The sequence below is a fragment of the Perca fluviatilis genome, chromosome 6 (genome assembly GCF_010015445.1).
Source record: "Perca fluviatilis chromosome 6, GENO_Pfluv_1.0, whole genome shotgun sequence".
In the NCBI taxonomy this organism is placed as follows: domain Eukaryota; kingdom Metazoa; phylum Chordata; class Actinopteri; order Perciformes; family Percidae; genus Perca; species Perca fluviatilis.
This window is the reverse complement of record NC_053117.1, coordinates 7,495,467-7,511,833: the sequence shown is the minus strand read 5'-3', so window position 1 is coordinate 7,511,833 and position 16,367 is coordinate 7,495,467. Positions and strand designations below refer to the sequence as shown.

General features: G+C 41.4%; 1 protein-coding gene and 1 non-coding gene across 2 annotated transcripts; both read left to right on the top strand.

The window, feature by feature from the left end:
* The first annotated feature begins 542 nt into the window (after positions 1-542).
* On the top strand, positions 543-613 carry trnag-ccc. The gene has a single exon. It is a non-coding gene; the product is annotated as a tRNA-Gly (tRNA).
* Positions 614-998: 385 nt separating this feature from the next.
* Positions 999-15,323, top strand: LOC120560561 (nucleolysin TIA-1-like). Its single transcript, XM_039803193.1, has 12 exons — positions 999-1,224; positions 1,993-2,089; positions 2,337-2,435; positions 5,837-5,891; positions 6,817-6,904; positions 7,517-7,592; positions 8,010-8,118; positions 8,214-8,309; positions 10,015-10,099; positions 11,136-11,274; positions 12,204-12,358; positions 13,898-15,323. Exons 1-12 carry the CDS (start codon positions 1,196-1,198, stop codon positions 14,034-14,036), a joined length of 1,167 nt encoding a protein of 388 aa, XP_039659127.1. The 5' UTR covers positions 999-1,195; the 3' UTR covers positions 14,037-15,323.
* Positions 15,324-16,367: the final 1,044 nt, after the last annotated feature.

Below are 16,367 nucleotides of genomic sequence, written 5' to 3'. Positions count from 1 at the left end.
TATTGTTAAACTATTGAGTGGCTATCAATTTGAACATTCACTAGCCATTTGGCTGATGGACAAAAAAAGTTAATTTTGTGCCCTGTTTATGTATTGAAAATAAATTGCTGAAGAAAGGCGATGTGGCAGAATGTCAGTGGCTCCATTCCCTTACTCTCTTCCTCTGTTCAATTTTGGGATTTTCACGTTCAGGTGAATCCATAGAAATATGGGTGAACCATAGGTGAAACTGGAATCATCAACATTTAAGGAAAACTATTATTTCATTTCTTGCCCTGTGACTGTTTATTGTTTTACCTAGCTACCTGCACAGGGACTACGGGCGGGAAATATTGTACTACCTGGTAATGCATCTCTCCTTGTTCTCATACAAAGTGAATATTAAATTGTGCATTGTCCCTGATTAAATTAAAATTACATTACGTTACTATTTAATACACCGCAGTATTAGATGTTTGCCACTGCTTTTGTACTCATCCTTTGCCTTCCCTTTTCATATATCGGTTTATAAATGTCATACCCCATCTTCGTTATACAGGACGGCGCCGCTGGTGTAGTGGTATCATGCAAGATTCCCATTCTTGCGACCCGGGTTCGATTCCCGGGCGGCGCACGTATTTTGCTTAGGTAATCAAAATTCTTTAAAATGTTTCAATGTCGCACAAGTAGCTATCTAGTTGATGAACTGTAGCTAATAACGATGAAGTTCTAATAAACTCCTTTGCAGGTAACCTTATTCTGCAACTTGCTGGGTTACATGCATTTCCCAGATGTTTCCAGTTGTAATTTCCCTAACGTTGTTGAACCTTGGTCGATTGAGCTATTGTGACCACGACTATGCTGAGGAGAAATTATTATTCTGCACAGTTATGCAAAGCTACAAAACTCGCTGTTTTTACAGCTTATGCCATTAAGATATGAAGCACATCTTTGTGTGTAGGAGTAAGAGCGCTTGATTTTGGCTTCATTTCAGCGCGCAGGTTGACGCTGCTGACGCCGCTCCTCCGCCATCTTCAACTTCCTATTGTTTGCATCAGACTGAGGCTGTCTGCGGTGTGTGTGAGAGCAGAATCGGCCACCGATTTATCATTAAATAGTAGATATAGCCTTTACGTTCGCGGTCGCTCAAGTTTAGCACAAACCATTTGTATGTCATTGGATTAAAGACCTCTCAGGACGCGACCACTAAACCTTGATGATGGAGGACGATCAACCCAGAACCTTGTGAGTAACAGCGGCCCTGTCTATGTCCTGGAATGGGAAGGCTCTGTGTAATACGGCGCGTCCGAAATGTTTCCACGTTGTTGTTTCAATTAAAAACTGTAAAACCCTTTAATTTAGTCACAAGTGGGCATTTAATTCGCTTTATCACTTAATGGCGTCAATAGTGACGTTTGTAAGTACAATAAGACATATTTAATTTTTGATTTGAACGTAAAATTCTGTTTGATTTAGTCATATAAATAGACGGAACCATAACTCGCCTGAAAATGAAACTGAATTGCTAGCTAATGCTAGGTATCATTAGCCAAAGATGCAAACGCAGCTAACGTTAGCCGGTCACTTCTTGTAAAATGCACACGTTTTCATTGAATCATATCGCTATTCACTAAAGGAGTCGCCTTTTATTAGCAATAGAACGGCGTTAGCCAGACTCTCGCGGAAGGGATGTAATTTTAGTGCCGTTAGCAGCCAACCCACATAGCATGAGGCCCGTTTGAACCGGCTAGCTTTATCTTCAGCTAGCTGGCAGACGAGCCACGTCAACGCTCGAAGAGACGGCCCGGGACAGCTCCAGTAAGACTGACCATACTCGAGTTGTCCGTGTAAAATTGAGACCATCCCCAATAATATTTAGTCTACTATCATTGTTTTTATGTAAATCGAAGTAATTGTTGTGGGTTGTAGCTAGCCCGGTTAACTAGCCTTTGTTTGCATGCTACTTCCTGTTTGACAAAGACTCAATTACCCAATCTCTCTCCTTGTTTGCAGGTATGTGGGGAATCTGTCCAGGGATGTCACCGAGCCCCTCATTCTGCAGGTCTTCACACAAATAGGACCCTGCAAGAGCTGTAAAATGATAGTTGATGTGAGTGTTATCCTTTCTGGTATATATTGTTTCACAATAGGAAATGGCATTCAACAGTGGCCTGAAAGGTGGTGGTGCTACTTGTGGAAATCTCAATCTACATTTGTGCTTGATATTGATTTTCCTCTCTCAGTCTATTATATCAGGCCTGACACTCCAAACTACAGTAGGTGGCTCTTGTCATCTGCGGTGATTAAATTGTCACCCTTGCTGTGGACTTAATATCAGTCTTGTTTCCCGTTGACAGACGGCTGGAAATGATCCGTACTGCTTTGTGGAGTTCTATGACCACAGGCATGCTGCTGCCTCATTGGCAGCCATGAATGGAAGGAAAATAATGGGTAAGGTAAGCTATCGTGTCTACAGGGTGAGTGGGGACGGGTGGGCTTCTGGTGTGGGAAATTTAGGATGTGTGCCTTCTTAAAATAAATAATATAAAAAAATTAAAAAAAACAGTGGACTGCTGGCATTTATATTCAATTAATTACATAGGATAGGGTATTCCAAATGAAAAGGGGAAGCTGCTGGAGCCAGGGCCCAAATCAGATCTTGAATATTTCAGACTGCTGGAAAGCTATCTCTCGGTCTGTAATTTTGGTTCCATTAGGACCACTTTATCCCAATGGTCTTGAAATATATGAAGCTGTGGTGTTAGGTGTGAGGAATGATGTAATTATGTGGCTTGAGTGTTTCAAGCAAAGTGAGATTTGGGAAGAAGAAAAAGCACTGACAGAAATATAAGTTAGGGATCCTCTGAGCATATGAGAGCTGTACTGTCAGAGTCTTTAAGACCATGTAAGCTCCATTGGAGGGATAGCAAAATAAAAAGTCTGGGAGGAGCTGGATGAAGTCAGGTTATCTAGAACAATAGAGCAAACACTAACATTTTAATCTGCAACATTTAAAAGACAACAGCGCCTTATTTTTTTATTTATATAAAAGAATATTAAAGTGGTGCAAGATGTTTTATTGAGTTTCTGGATTCAGTGCTAAGACATAAACCGGAAAATCAAATGACTGCGCGCTGAACTGCACAACCAAACTAGCTGAGGTGCATTTCATCGGCAACAACCACAGATAAGTTGTGTAACTTTCACTAGTATCTACATTTGTTATTGGCTTATGCCTCCCATTATGTTTTAACATGGCATTGATGCCCCCCTTTGTACATATCGTGGTCATACTCTTTTTTTTTTTTTGCAAGAAAATACCAAATCCAATTAGAAAATTGTTTTGTCACAAATGGCAGGCCAGTTGCAGTCTATTTTCTGTTAAGTTAATTAAGATCTGAGAGGAGATTAATATTCTTGCACTATGTCACTGGACATACACAGGGCAGAAGTGAGTGAGAAGGCACCACATCACGTTACATTTAAAGTCTCAGTCAGCTTGACGTTTTTAAGTACTCTAAAGTCAGCCTTTAAATAGTGCTGGACGGTATGACCGAAACTTTGAATCGGGGCCTGATATATCGCAGTTTTTTTTTTTTCTTCTTTTCTGCGTACCGAAGGCTTTGATTACTGTAGGGTTTGCTTTGCCCAACAGAATTGTACAATATATGACGGTATCGGGATGCCCGAAGCAGTTGCAGAATGTAAACAATTTCCATTGTGAAAACTACAAAAGTAGTAAATAAAATCGATACGCCAAAAACTTGCTTTGCTTTCTCTTCAAAACAAACTATTTTAGTAGTATAAACACTATAAGTGGACCACAGGTCTGTTATTGTAGAAAAGTGGGCGACAGAGCTTCGCTTCAATAGGCCCATTCCATAAAGCAAGCTTACCAAATAAGCCAGGCTTAAATTTCAGTTTATTCGGTTCCATAAAGCAAATTCACTATAGTTAAAGCTCAGTTACTATGGCAATTTATGCTGGCAGATTAAACTGGTCCGGGGTAATCTCGCTTTGCCAGACCTTCCTCCACAACACTGTGGAGGAGGGGGGTCTGGCTAGTCCACACAGCATTCCGGGATGGAATGGTCTCTGCGTTGTGTTGTGTGACGGTTGTAGGTTAACGGCTGACAGTTGGACCCCAACGGAAGTACCATAGACAGCTCCGATGTCGTTAATCATATTGCTAACAAGCCTTTCGGGATCTGATAAAAAAGACCGGTCTCAGTAAAACTACTCAATATAAAATAAAGTAATAATAAATGGAAACTTACAATATTGATTTCTGTTGCCAAGATCAACAACTATTTAAAAAAAAACTGAGTGACAATTTATCAACGGTACAGGATCAAATAGGCTACTTTTTAACGTCACAAATGAATTCACAATTCACACTATGATACTATTTACGAAGATGGATATTTACACATAGATAATTACTCTTGATGTACTGTCTCATTAAAACTATACATTATTTACAGGGTTTTATCAACTTATATTACAGTACACACTCACCTGAGGGATACAAGCCTGGTCTGACTTGTTTCCCCAGGGATGGAAGTTTTATAGCTGGAATGTAACATTGAATACTGTAACCTATTAACTTATTAAATGTGAAATAAAAGTATTAAAAATACGTAAATATGACATGTATACAATGTAAAATTACTGAAAAAAATTAATTGGAACTCAAACTGTGGCATTTCTTTTAAACAAATCATAATCGTCATGGGCAGTGCTAAGCTCCGCACAGAGCCCCGGTGCCGCTGCAAACTAGCCTCGGGAAGGAACTTGTTTTGGTGGAACGTGTGTACGTTTGAAAGTTGTTTTAGTTGTGCAACAGAAAACTCAGATTGGACAGATAGTCTAGCTAGCTGTCTGGATTTATGAGGAGCAGTTAACCATAGTCCTCATAAATCCTCCGGAGTTTAAAATTCCAACACAAAGAAAGAGGATGGAAACGGACATTGGCCGAAAATACATGCATCCAGCGAAATTTCCTGCTGAACCGGAGCAATCCCAGAAGTGGAATGTCGTGGATATAGACTCGATCAGGGGCAGTAGCCCATGTAAATCCACTTGCGGCATGTATGGAACCGCTTTAGCCCTGACCGATTTTGTTAGGTTCATTCGAGTCAGGTGTTGAACTTCGTAGTGTCGCTCCACCGGTTGCTTTAGGTGACAGAGTAACGGTAAGTTGTTTGCACCAGAGACGACAACACTGACTTTGTCGGATTTTTTTTTAAACGAAACAAAAAATTCCAAAACCGCAGACAGCTCCTCTATTGGGCACACGTTGTTCTGGTGCGTCTCGATGTCTCTTTCTTCATTCTCCCTCTCTTTTCTGTTGTTGAATGAAGCGACAGAGCTTCTCCCAGCTTTTAACAGACTGGCTAGCTAGCAGCTGTAACGTTACCAGCATTCCGTTAGGCAGTGTACATTTGTAAATGTAGACTTATTAGTGTCACAAGTTGTTGGGTTCCTTGGTGTTTTACCCTGTTCAAAGAGAGTTAGTTGTGTTGAGTGTGTGCCCCATGTAGGCTGAGTCCTTTGCAGCGGCCCGAGTTCAAATCCGGCCTGCGGCCCTTTGCTGCGTGTCACCCCCTCTTTCTCTCCCCCCTTTCCTGTCCATCTAGCAGTAGCGCTCTTCGCGGGTATAACACCGGTGTGGCGTTATGTGAAAAAATATACTGTACTGTATACTGTACGGGAAATTAAAACCAGTATACCGGATGAATCGGTATACCGCCCAGCACTACCTTAATTTACTCTAATAGTTGAGGTTACCAGGTTTTAATGTAAATGATGTAAACATACCCCACCTGGCCTGTTCTTTCTCCATCCCTCTCCACAGGAGGTCAAAGTCAACTGGGCCACGACGCCAACCAGCCAGAAAAAAGACACAAGTAGTAAGTACAAGGGCTTGTCACTGGGGATAATTACAATTCATGACATTAATACACTGGACACCTCTAATTTATAAGTAATATGTTAATGAGTTGGAAAGATCAAAAATCACATGGAAAAGATTTTCATTGCATATATGTTTACATACTATTATGTAGTCCTAAAATTCCCTTCATTCACTTAAATGGAATGTGGTTTTTGCCAACGTGACTCTCCTGTCGTCCTTCCCCGATACAATCAGCACTTGTCACAATCTGGAAAAAAGTATAAAGCCTGAAATAGATTGTGTATTGTAGGGCTGTGCAATTAATACAAATGTAATCGTGCTTATGATTTGGGCTAACAGAATAATCGAGAAACTATTATTTAGCTCATTACGTTTTGTAAACTCATATTTTCTCTTGTTCTGAATAAAAAAAAATTAAGTTTAAATAGGAAAAGTATTAAGGCAAATTTCACAAATCTGTTTTTTGTTTTTTTTACTGTTTTATTTAACTTTTTACACGGTTTCTTTTTTTTAAAGCAACACTAGTGAACTTTTCGTAACTTACAATGCTTCCAAAATCGTTTCAGTGGTTGATCAACTCGTAACAGGGTGAACGGCACTTCTGCATTCGCTTTGCGGCCCTCTACCGGCTATAACCGCACTATGCAAGTTTGCCAGATCGGGTAGCGAAACTGTAGTTGGAATGAGACATAATGGGACAATTCCGCTTCCAACCTGTAGGGGGACCGAAGAGGGAAAAGTTCTCTAGTGTTGCTTTAAGTTCAATAATTGCAACATCATTGCAGAAGTCAACAAGTAGTTGTGTTACATTTTCGTGATTTCAATATTGACCAATATTATCGGGGTTTTTTCATAATCGAGCATCCGTAGTGTATTCTACCATCCAGCATGTCTAAACCATGTCAACCCCCTCCCAATAGATCACTTTCACGTCTTCGTTGGAGACCTCAGCCCAGAAATAACTACAGAAGACGTCAAAGCTGCCTTCGGTCCATTTGGCAGGATATCGTAAGTATCAAGAGTTACTGACGAAGATACTTGAATCACGGATTGACGATAGAAAATGAATGGGATGCATTGTTATCCACTGTTCTGCCTCATACCTTTTTTAAAACCTATAAAGAAAGTGATCGTAGAATTCCTAAATGTTTACATACCTTGAGGGTAATGACATATACAGTATGTAGGGTTGGGTATCGCTTTGATTTTGACCCGATACCAGTGTTAAAACGGTACTTTTAAAATGGTGCCGGTGACAAAAATGACAACTAGATGGGAAAGGGGTATTTTACAATAACTTTGAATGCACTACCAGACTGGCGAGGCGAGTTTTAAGTAAACATGCTGTCGGTGTTGTTTTTCCGACAGTGGCAGCTGCACACTGTTACGTCACGCTTTACACCATTTAGCTGTCAGCATTTATACCGTGTTTAATCCAGCTGCTAGCTAACGTTACCCGCTGCCAAGTGTAACGTTATCTAGCGGCACATGCAGCGATGTTTCTGTTGTCTCTTAACGTCCGTTTCGGAGCCTCCGAGAGCAGCGCAACTTTTAGTACTGTCGAGCTTTGTGTTGTGCTGCATGTTTATAATGTACTCCTATTGGTGCGTTTGTTCACAGAGATGCTCGTGTTGTGAAAGATATGGCTACAGGGAAATCTAAAGGCTATGGCTTTGTCTCTTTCTTCAACAAATGGGCAAGTACAAAGACACGACTGACCTAATGATACACCTTAGTGCAACGTCCCTGTAATTCGGAAGACTCTGCTATTTAAGCAGGCTTTTAGTTGAGGGGTTTTATGGTTGTTTGTTTTCTATTTGTATTTAGATTTTCTTGTATTTTAATTTGTTGTATTACATTTTATTGTGAAGCACTTTGTGACTTTTATCTGTGAAAGGTGCTATACAAATAAACTTACTTACTTCTGCTGTTACTGTATGGGAATTATCAAAGGAACATGCTCCAAAAACGGAACCCTTTCCTTCTTTTCAAGTTGCATTAGACATTTTCACAAATGACCGGGTTCTGTGCTTCCAAAGGGATATATGTGAGATTGTCTTACGTTATTACACTCCAGCTCGATGGAATAACCCTGTTCCTTTCTGCGTTCCAGGATGCAGAGAACGCCATTCAGCAGATGGGCGGTCAGTGGTTAGGAGGCAGACAGATTCGAACCAACTGGGCAACAAGAAAGCCCCCCGCCCCAAAGACCACCTATGAAAGTGCGTTGTCGTGACTGCGCATGCTCTGCTTGTTTACACAGGATGTTGGACCGATGTATTCACGGTAGATAAATGTCTCCCGTCTCTCCCGGCAGGTAACTCCAAGCACCTATCCTTTGACGAAGTAGTGAATCAGTCCAGTCCCAGTAACTGCACTGTGTATTGTGGCGGAGTCAGCACAGGACTGACAGGTAATGAATACTACAAGTATGATAATGATACTGACAGCGGTAGCATCAGGTAAATACAGCAGAAGGGTTCAAAGAGATGTAATGAATGACTGTTTTTATTTGATCTTTTTATCATTATTCAGCATTCTTTCAATGAAGCCAAAGCCAACAATAAATGTATCCTACTAAGTAGGATATATCCTATATCCTATTAAGTACAATTTGTGTAGCCACATCTTATAACTCGATAGAACTCCATTGTTGTCGTAGAAAAAGAGCCATACTGTAACAGCGGATGATATATATTCCCACATGAAAATGTATCGGTCTTTCCGTTTGTGTACATTTTGCGGCGGCAAGGTTAAATGTCACGAAGTCGCAAGAACACGGCTCTCGGCCGTCCTCTCGGCGCTCTCTCTCCGCTTTGAGGATGAGCAACTGGAACAGTGACAGGACGTCAATCACACGCAAAGCCGTGGCTTATGGGAAAAACAAAAGCGCAAATTTTCGTCTCGTACATAGGATTGGGCATGGAGAACCCGATTCCGATCATCGCTTCCCAATTTAACATGCACAACATTTGGTTTCCGAAGCGGCCAGGTGCTTGTTGTGTTGCAGCCTTGGAGCACAGTAAGCAGCGCTCTAGTGTGGCTTTATTTTACATTGAAAAAGCCCTGTAAACTGCAACAACTTTTCTCTTATTTGTGAAAATAGGCATGTGACCCCGTTTTGACTCCACCCCTCAAAGAATCGATTAGAACCTGATTTGAAAGGAAGAATCGGGATGTGGAATCTTAAAATCCCAACGATGCAACCCGTGCAGCATGTTAAAGCAGGACAAAAGCCTCGACGGTTGCGTTCGCCTGTAAACCGTGCTCGTGCCGTCACGCGACCAATATAAGCGCTACAGTAGCCGAGGAGCCGAGCAATACGGGGCACTCCATTTGCTAAACGTACTGTTAAATGAGACCAGAAGTAGCTGGCTAACAACCCCGCGGTCCATCTGCCTCACTCTCTGGAGCTAGGAGACTACTATGCTGGGAAGCAGCTCTAGACACGCGCCTTCAGCGAGCGGCTGCAGCAGCAGCTCCAATTCAGCCAGGACCAAGGCTCACGGCGGCAGCGCTGGGTCTAACCTTTAACGGCAGCAACAGATAGTTAGAATAAACACTGTATCCTCTCAGCTTGTCATACTGACAAGGCAAAAATCAAATTGGAGCAATGCTCCAATCAGAGCATGCTCAGATATGCTGTATTTGGAATCCAAAGGAAAAAAAAAAAAAAAAAATGGAGTCACAGGGTTGTTTCTGAATAAACTTTACTGGCCATGTTTGTCTGTGTGAAAATATGTCTTCCAATGTGTTAGTATGTCTACTGTTGCATGTAGACGTAAGCTATTTCAAGCTGTGGCTACACAGACCATACTTGGTAGCGGGATTCATTCATTGGGAATTGTTGATTAAACTGAAAAGATAAGGTAATGCCTGTGTTATCTATTTATTACAAAATCTTAGCACAGCTTATTCTGCTCAGAGAGCTCATTCTAAAGCCCAGCGGTGTCAGCAAAATTGTGACTGAGCTATGAATTTAACTTGCAACCACCAGGAGACTCGTACCTGACGATTTTGGTTTGCAACGTTTCTTACGCAGCAAAAGTTTAGATTTTTGTGACTCATCAATCCACGTAGAAACAATATCTGATGTACCCTTTCTGTTTGGCCTTCAGAGCAACTGATGAGACAGACTTTCTCTCCCTTTGGACAAATCATGGAAATCAGAGTTTTCCCCGACAAAGGCTATTCATTTGTGAGGTATGTGGAAGTCTCGTGTTTACGTAACCTTTTTCCTTTTAAGCACGCTCAAAGAATGGTGCACCATTTTTTTTTTCAACCTGGTCCTCAGCCATCTGCAGTCCTGCTGAATTATGTTCTAGGCCATATAATCAAGGGCTGCCACTGTGAATGTAGGGAGAATATAATTTACCACAAGGTAGGAGAGAACCTGCAGTGCTCTGGGCACTGATGACCTCGTTGAGAACCACTGGAAATAACATGTTTTCAATCATATAAACGGCGTGCATTTTATCCACATACGTTGTTTGTGGTTTCCTGTTTGCAAACGGCAAGAATAATTGGAATGATTACTTACGTTCCCCGGTATTTAGATAAAATGTCTGTTAGATGCTTGCATTGTATAATGAATTGTTTTGTGTAAGTAGGGTTGGGTACCGAAACCCGGTGCTAATACGGCACCGGCGCCTAAACGACCGGTATCTACGGGACCGAATTGCAACGCGGATTTCGGTGCCACTTAAATGCCTGCGCTTCTCTCTGATGCTCTGAAACGGACGTTGGAGGCAACCGGAGCATCGCCGCACGTGACTCTAGTTAACGCTTCACTTGACGGCAGTTAACGTTAGCCTACCGTTAGCTAGCAGCTGGATTAAACACATTTTTATCACGTTAAAATGCTGACAGCTAAACGGCGTAAAGGGTTTCCGTATTTCACTGTAGATGAGTCCAACAGCACGACGTTGAGCAACTGTGCAGCTGCCGTTGTCGGAAAAACAACACAGACGTGTGGTGCGTTCACTTGAAACTAGCAAGCCTTGTGGTGCATTCAAAGTTATTGTTAAATACCCTTTTTTATTGTTCTATTTTTTTTCAAGTATCTGTTCAGGCACCGTTTATACACCAGCAACGTTTTTAAAAGTATCGTTTTAGCACCGGTATCAGAAAAAACCCAAACGACACCCAACCCTATGTATAAGTAACTACATACTGTAGTCTTTCTAATAAATATATGAATCCTCTACTCACCCCACACATCCCCCCTGTCTTTGTCCAGGTTTAACTCCCATGAGTCAGCAGCCCATGCCATTGTGTCAGTGAATGGCACCTCAATAGAGGGCCACATAGTCAAATGCTACTGGGGAAAAGAGACCCCGGACATGATGAACCCGATGCAGCAGATGCCTATACCCCAGGTAAGGACACCCTATGCTGTATACAGAAAGCCAACCATTAGATGACAAATGCAAGTGAGTGCTGCTGTGTGTCCCTGGTCTGTGTAACGTATAGCGTCAGCTGATAACATAACCCAGGAAGTGATGGACCTCATAATGGAGGTATGAAGCTACATGAAGCTGCCCGTGATTATTCAAGTGCATTTCAATGGGACATCAGCCATGTCAAATAGTGCATGTATTTAGAACATAAAACAAGTATTTTCCCCATTTTATATTTATTTTTTATTGTGACTTTAAAGCTTCTGCCCTGCCACTGACCTACTCGTTGTTCTGGCTGAAGTGTTGTTTTATTTTTTTTTTCTTCTTCTTAAAAGTCCTCATTGCATCACATGGTGACTTAATGTTTGTCCAGTCGGTTATCCATGAAGAAATGCTGCAAGTTCCCAGCAGGATATGAAAGTCATGAAATGTCCCTGTATGGATAAACACCAGAATGGCATGTGAAAGATCTAATGTATTTATTCTTTATGATTTACAGAAGTATTGCTTAATTCATAAGAAAACACAGGCTTCTTGTATTTGAGCAGTTTTCCTTTTCTTCCGTTATCATATAGTTTGCGTCAAATTTGACCCCAACGTTTCTATCTATGTCAGAAATTTGGGTTTAGCATTTGGAGAATTTTTTTATAAAAGAATGTTAAAAGGAAAAACACTAAAAGCGCAGGAAAAATGTGACAAACATAGGTAAGAAGTGACAAAAAAACTTTGGGGGAAAAGACGACCACAACGTTGAGAAGGGGGAAAAAAAGGGTACATTTTGACCAAGAAAAATAAAAAAGTTGCACGGTTGACGGGAAGTTGACACAAGGGTTAAATAACTTTTGGGATATATATTTTTATTTTTAAACTGCTGTCTTAAACTGTACTTGTTGTACTTGACCCTGCAGCAGAGCAAGATGAGCTTCCCTGCGGCAGCCCAGCCCTATGGCCAGTGGGGCCAGTGGTACGGCAACGGGCCCCAGATCAGCCAGTACGTCCCGAATGGGTGGCAGGTCCCCACCTACGGCGTCTACGGCCAGGCCTGGAACCAGCAGGGCTTCAAGTAAGTAGCACGGTGTGCACAGGGCTCCCCATTCACCGCCTCCTTCTACTCCAGCACCACCAGAGTCCCCGTGCAAGACCGGTGCAGCGAGAACCACACCAGGGAGCTGTGCACCCAACCCCCCCCCCCCAACCCTACAGCCCCTCAATTCACTCCTCTTGAGGAGATTGAGAAATAAGTCCCCTCCCACACACACACAGACACACACACAAACACAGGACAATCTGAACTTTAATTTTGTTGTAAATCATGTTTCAGTGTGTCACAACTGCTCACTGTGCACATCACATCCTAGGGGTCTGTTCCAAAAATGTTTTTGTCACTTGAATTCTAGCCCATAATGGTTCAAAACTTTAGTCTGTTCCAAAAATGATTGTAAGAAGAAAAGGAAAAAAAAAACTTGGCTTGAACTTGCTAAAGCTTTATTTCGTGAATTTTAGATTTAAAGGTAACTGACTAAAGTGGCTGAATAAGATAAATGCTAAAAGCCCAGAACAAAGTTGTCCCTTCCTGTCCACACCTGGCTAAATTTGTTAATGAAGAATTCACTTCCCTTTTTGTACGATTGCCTACTGTGTGTAAGGACTGTGTTCTGTAAGACTGTTCACTTGTTTTTTTTTTGTTTGTTTTTTTTGTATGTCTACGTTCATGTCATAGCTTTTTACATTATTTTCCTTTTTGATTTCATTGATTTCTATTTCTACGTTTATCTTGAGGATTTCATCTGTATATGAATGTCAGTAGGACATGTTAAATATCTTTTTGTAGGTTGTTATCAAATTTTGTTTTTATTTAGACAACCTATGTGCAGTGACATTGTGCACCCAAGACAAATAAAGGAGAGGCCATATGTTGTTGACAGTCTAAACTTCTTGGTGACCAGCTGTATAAATAGGCTCTGTACAAAGGTGTGATTGTTGAATGTACAGTAAATGCACAATTCCAGAGAAAGAGGCTAGGCCTCGCTTGACTTGAAATTTGGAGAGTTTCTATCCTACATAAGCTGTCTTATCTCCACACTGAACTTAGAATTTAGTTTCATTACATGAATCCTAAAAGACAACATGTGAATTGGGTGGGAATTTCTTTTGTTGCTCCACTTTGTGGCCAAATGTAGAAGTGTTGCAAAAGGAGTCAAGATAAGCCACACTGTTGTATACAGTGTGGATTATCTGTCTGTAGGCTGGTTGTTGGGGTAGGAAGGAATATTTAGCTCGCTGCGCTTAGCCTCTATGCTCTGTCTGCTTGTCCACCCATGTTTAATCAAATGACACTTACCTTTGGCCCCTCCAAAGAGCCCTCCACTTTCTTTGCTAGCCTGATGATTTTTTGCCCAGCCTGCCTCACCCTCACAACCTCTGATAACTCTGTTTGCCTTCTTGTTCGCATTCTAGCCTGTCCAGATTCTAGTAGCTCTAATATAAACCGTCCCTTTGGCTCCCTTTCGCCTTGTCTCTTCTAACCTGCTGGCATTTGTCTTTCTGTCTCCCTCTCTCTCTCTCTCCCTCTCTCTCTCTCTCTTTACTTCGTTTTTTGCAGTCACTTACCGGCCAGTGCTGGGTGGACTGGCATGAGCGCCATCAGTAACGGTGGGGTTATGGAGCCTACACAGGGATTGAATGGGAGTATGCTAGCCAACCAGCCCGGTATGGGAGCCGCAGGATACCCCACACACTGATAAGTGGGCAGGGTGGGAGATTTGTCAACCCGCAGCCTCTTATTGGCTGTACGGTGCCCCGCGGGGCTGTGTAACACCGCCTCCATTTGTGGCAGGACTAAGACTTTTACTGGGACGTGGAACCTAATGGGAAGGTTGGCGTCTTATAGGAGATGTAAATGGGTTTTCAGGGGGGGGTGGGTCGGGGTGGGGTAACGGGAGTCAAGGAGGAGCGATTTGACCCACACAGGTATTTACACCCTTTGTGGTAGGCAAGACTGGCCATGAACCAGGGCTCTTACCATTTTTAAGTTAACTGTAAATGAGTATAAAACTGTAAAGGAGAAACTTTTTGATTTTTTTTTTTTTTTTTTTGGTTTTACAAATTGCTTCCATTTTCACATCTTTCCTCTCAGACAGCCACCGAGTTTATTTTTCTTTTTTTCTTTTTAAATAAACGGTTAGTCTGAGTCGTGCTAAGTTATGAACTTTAGTTATTTTTTTTGAGGAATGGAAATCTGTTTAATTTTTTTTCTCATTTTCTCTTGGATTAAAATCAATTGCAGGGATTGTTGCCACTGCTGTTTCTCTGTAAGGGCAGATAAATATTGCACAGTTTTTTCCTCTCTTGTACTTGGACAAATTTGACTACCAAGAGGTGTTTTTCCTTTTTGCATTCCATTTCTCCTTCATATCTTTCGGACAGCCTCAAATCTTTTTCGCCACATGTAAATAACCATTCATTCATTTGAAACGATGTAAAGTAAAAATGCTACTGTTAACTGTGGGTGCTTGCTTTCTTTTATTTCTTTTTTTTTTTTTTGATAACTTGACAGTTAACTCCAACATTGTACGTAGCAGAGTGGCACTATCTAATGTGACACTGGCACAGTGCAACACACGATTCTTCCATGCAGGGATAAAACAGCATTGCCATGCAGTGCATACTTAAAATTTGACACCATTCAAATGTTAAAGGGTGAACATGTTTGACACTTACGATGGTTTTTAAATATCTATTGAAACGCCAGTATTTTATATATATAAAAAAATAAAAAAATCTGAGTGGATTCAACCTTTACACTTGCTCTTTTTGCCAGAGGAATGGGGAGGCCTACATTGTAACTGTTGCCTTATAGAGCTGGATTCTTTTAGCTGACAAGATACTCTTTTTAATTAGGCAGTGCCTACGGACATTTTCAGACCCTTTTTGTTTGGAGAGGTGTTAGCCCTGAGAACTGATGACTCTGCTACTGTAATCAATGTTTTCTTGCTTTGTCCAATTAAAATGCTAACGCACATAAACCACACTGTGTTTGTCTTTTTCCTGGAGGGGGTTGTTATTCTAGGAAACCTTTATGGAGCTTTAATTGAGATTAGATTTATATTTATGCATTTATTAACTTAACTCTCACCAAAATGCAACCTAGGGTCTTTTTGTGAATGTAACAGAGTCAAACTTTCATTTAAAAGCATAATTAGGACGGAAACGCCACTTTCAAGATTGACCGTATTTTCGTTTTCGGTCAGATGACCTTTCGAATGGGAGAGCTAGGGACACTGCTATGATGGCATCAAAATCGCTATTTTTAAAACGCTAAGGCCGGCCACACAATGGCTGCGTGAGCGTGGCGTTTCTGTTGCGTTGATTTTTCTGTCTTTTCACACCAGGAACATGTCTTGCTAGCCTGTCTCTACACATGTATGTTTCCAATTGATTTACTGCACTCGAGCAGTAGTATACTTCATTTTAAACATAAATATATACTGATCTGATTACAGCAAAGACAACGTCCGCAGAATTGACGGCGAAATAGGCTACGGAGTATTCCGTTCTGTATTGACAGGTGCAATATTTGAAAATCAATAATTCTTTTTTTTAAATTACATTTATATCTGCATTTATGTCAAAACCTAGAGACTTTCAAACATCAAAATGTCATTTATTAAATTATGCATTTGTGTCAAAACGACATATAAACATCTTTTTGTATTCTATTTTGCCTGGAAACGCTTCCAACACGCTTGCTTGTCGCGTGAAAAGTAGGCGTCTGTTCTATTTCTAGCATGCACGCGTTTTCGGCGGTGAAGACGTGCGTGTCACGCAGGCGGTGTGTAAGCTCTGACCTGTTTACATGGGAGCCGAAATAAAAACGGACACGCCACGCTCGCGTCACGCAGCCAGTGTGTGGCTGGCCTGGGAAGGCTCGACACAACATTAAACATCGCTCCAAGTATCACCAGGGGCTCTCCACATGAACTCCAGCATTGAGAACGTTGTTTGTGTACCCAGAGTTTACTAAAAAAAAAAAAAAAAAGTTTTGAACATCTCACTTTAGCACTTGGTGTCTT

What these genes read in the sequence shown, in the direction of transcription:
- LOC120560561 (XM_039803193.1), top strand. Translation starts at nt 1,196, where the DNA reads ATGATGGAGGACGATCAACCCAGAACCTT. An exon ending in TCTCTTTCTTCAACAAATGG is followed by an intron (nt 7,593 to 8,009) that starts GCAAGTACAAAG and finishes TCTGCGTTCCAG; the next exon opens with GATGCAGAGAACGCCATTCA. An exon ending in AGTCAGCACAGGACTGACAG is followed by an intron (nt 8,310 to 10,014) that starts GTAATGAATACT and finishes TTTGGCCTTCAG; the next exon opens with AGCAACTGATGAGACAGACT.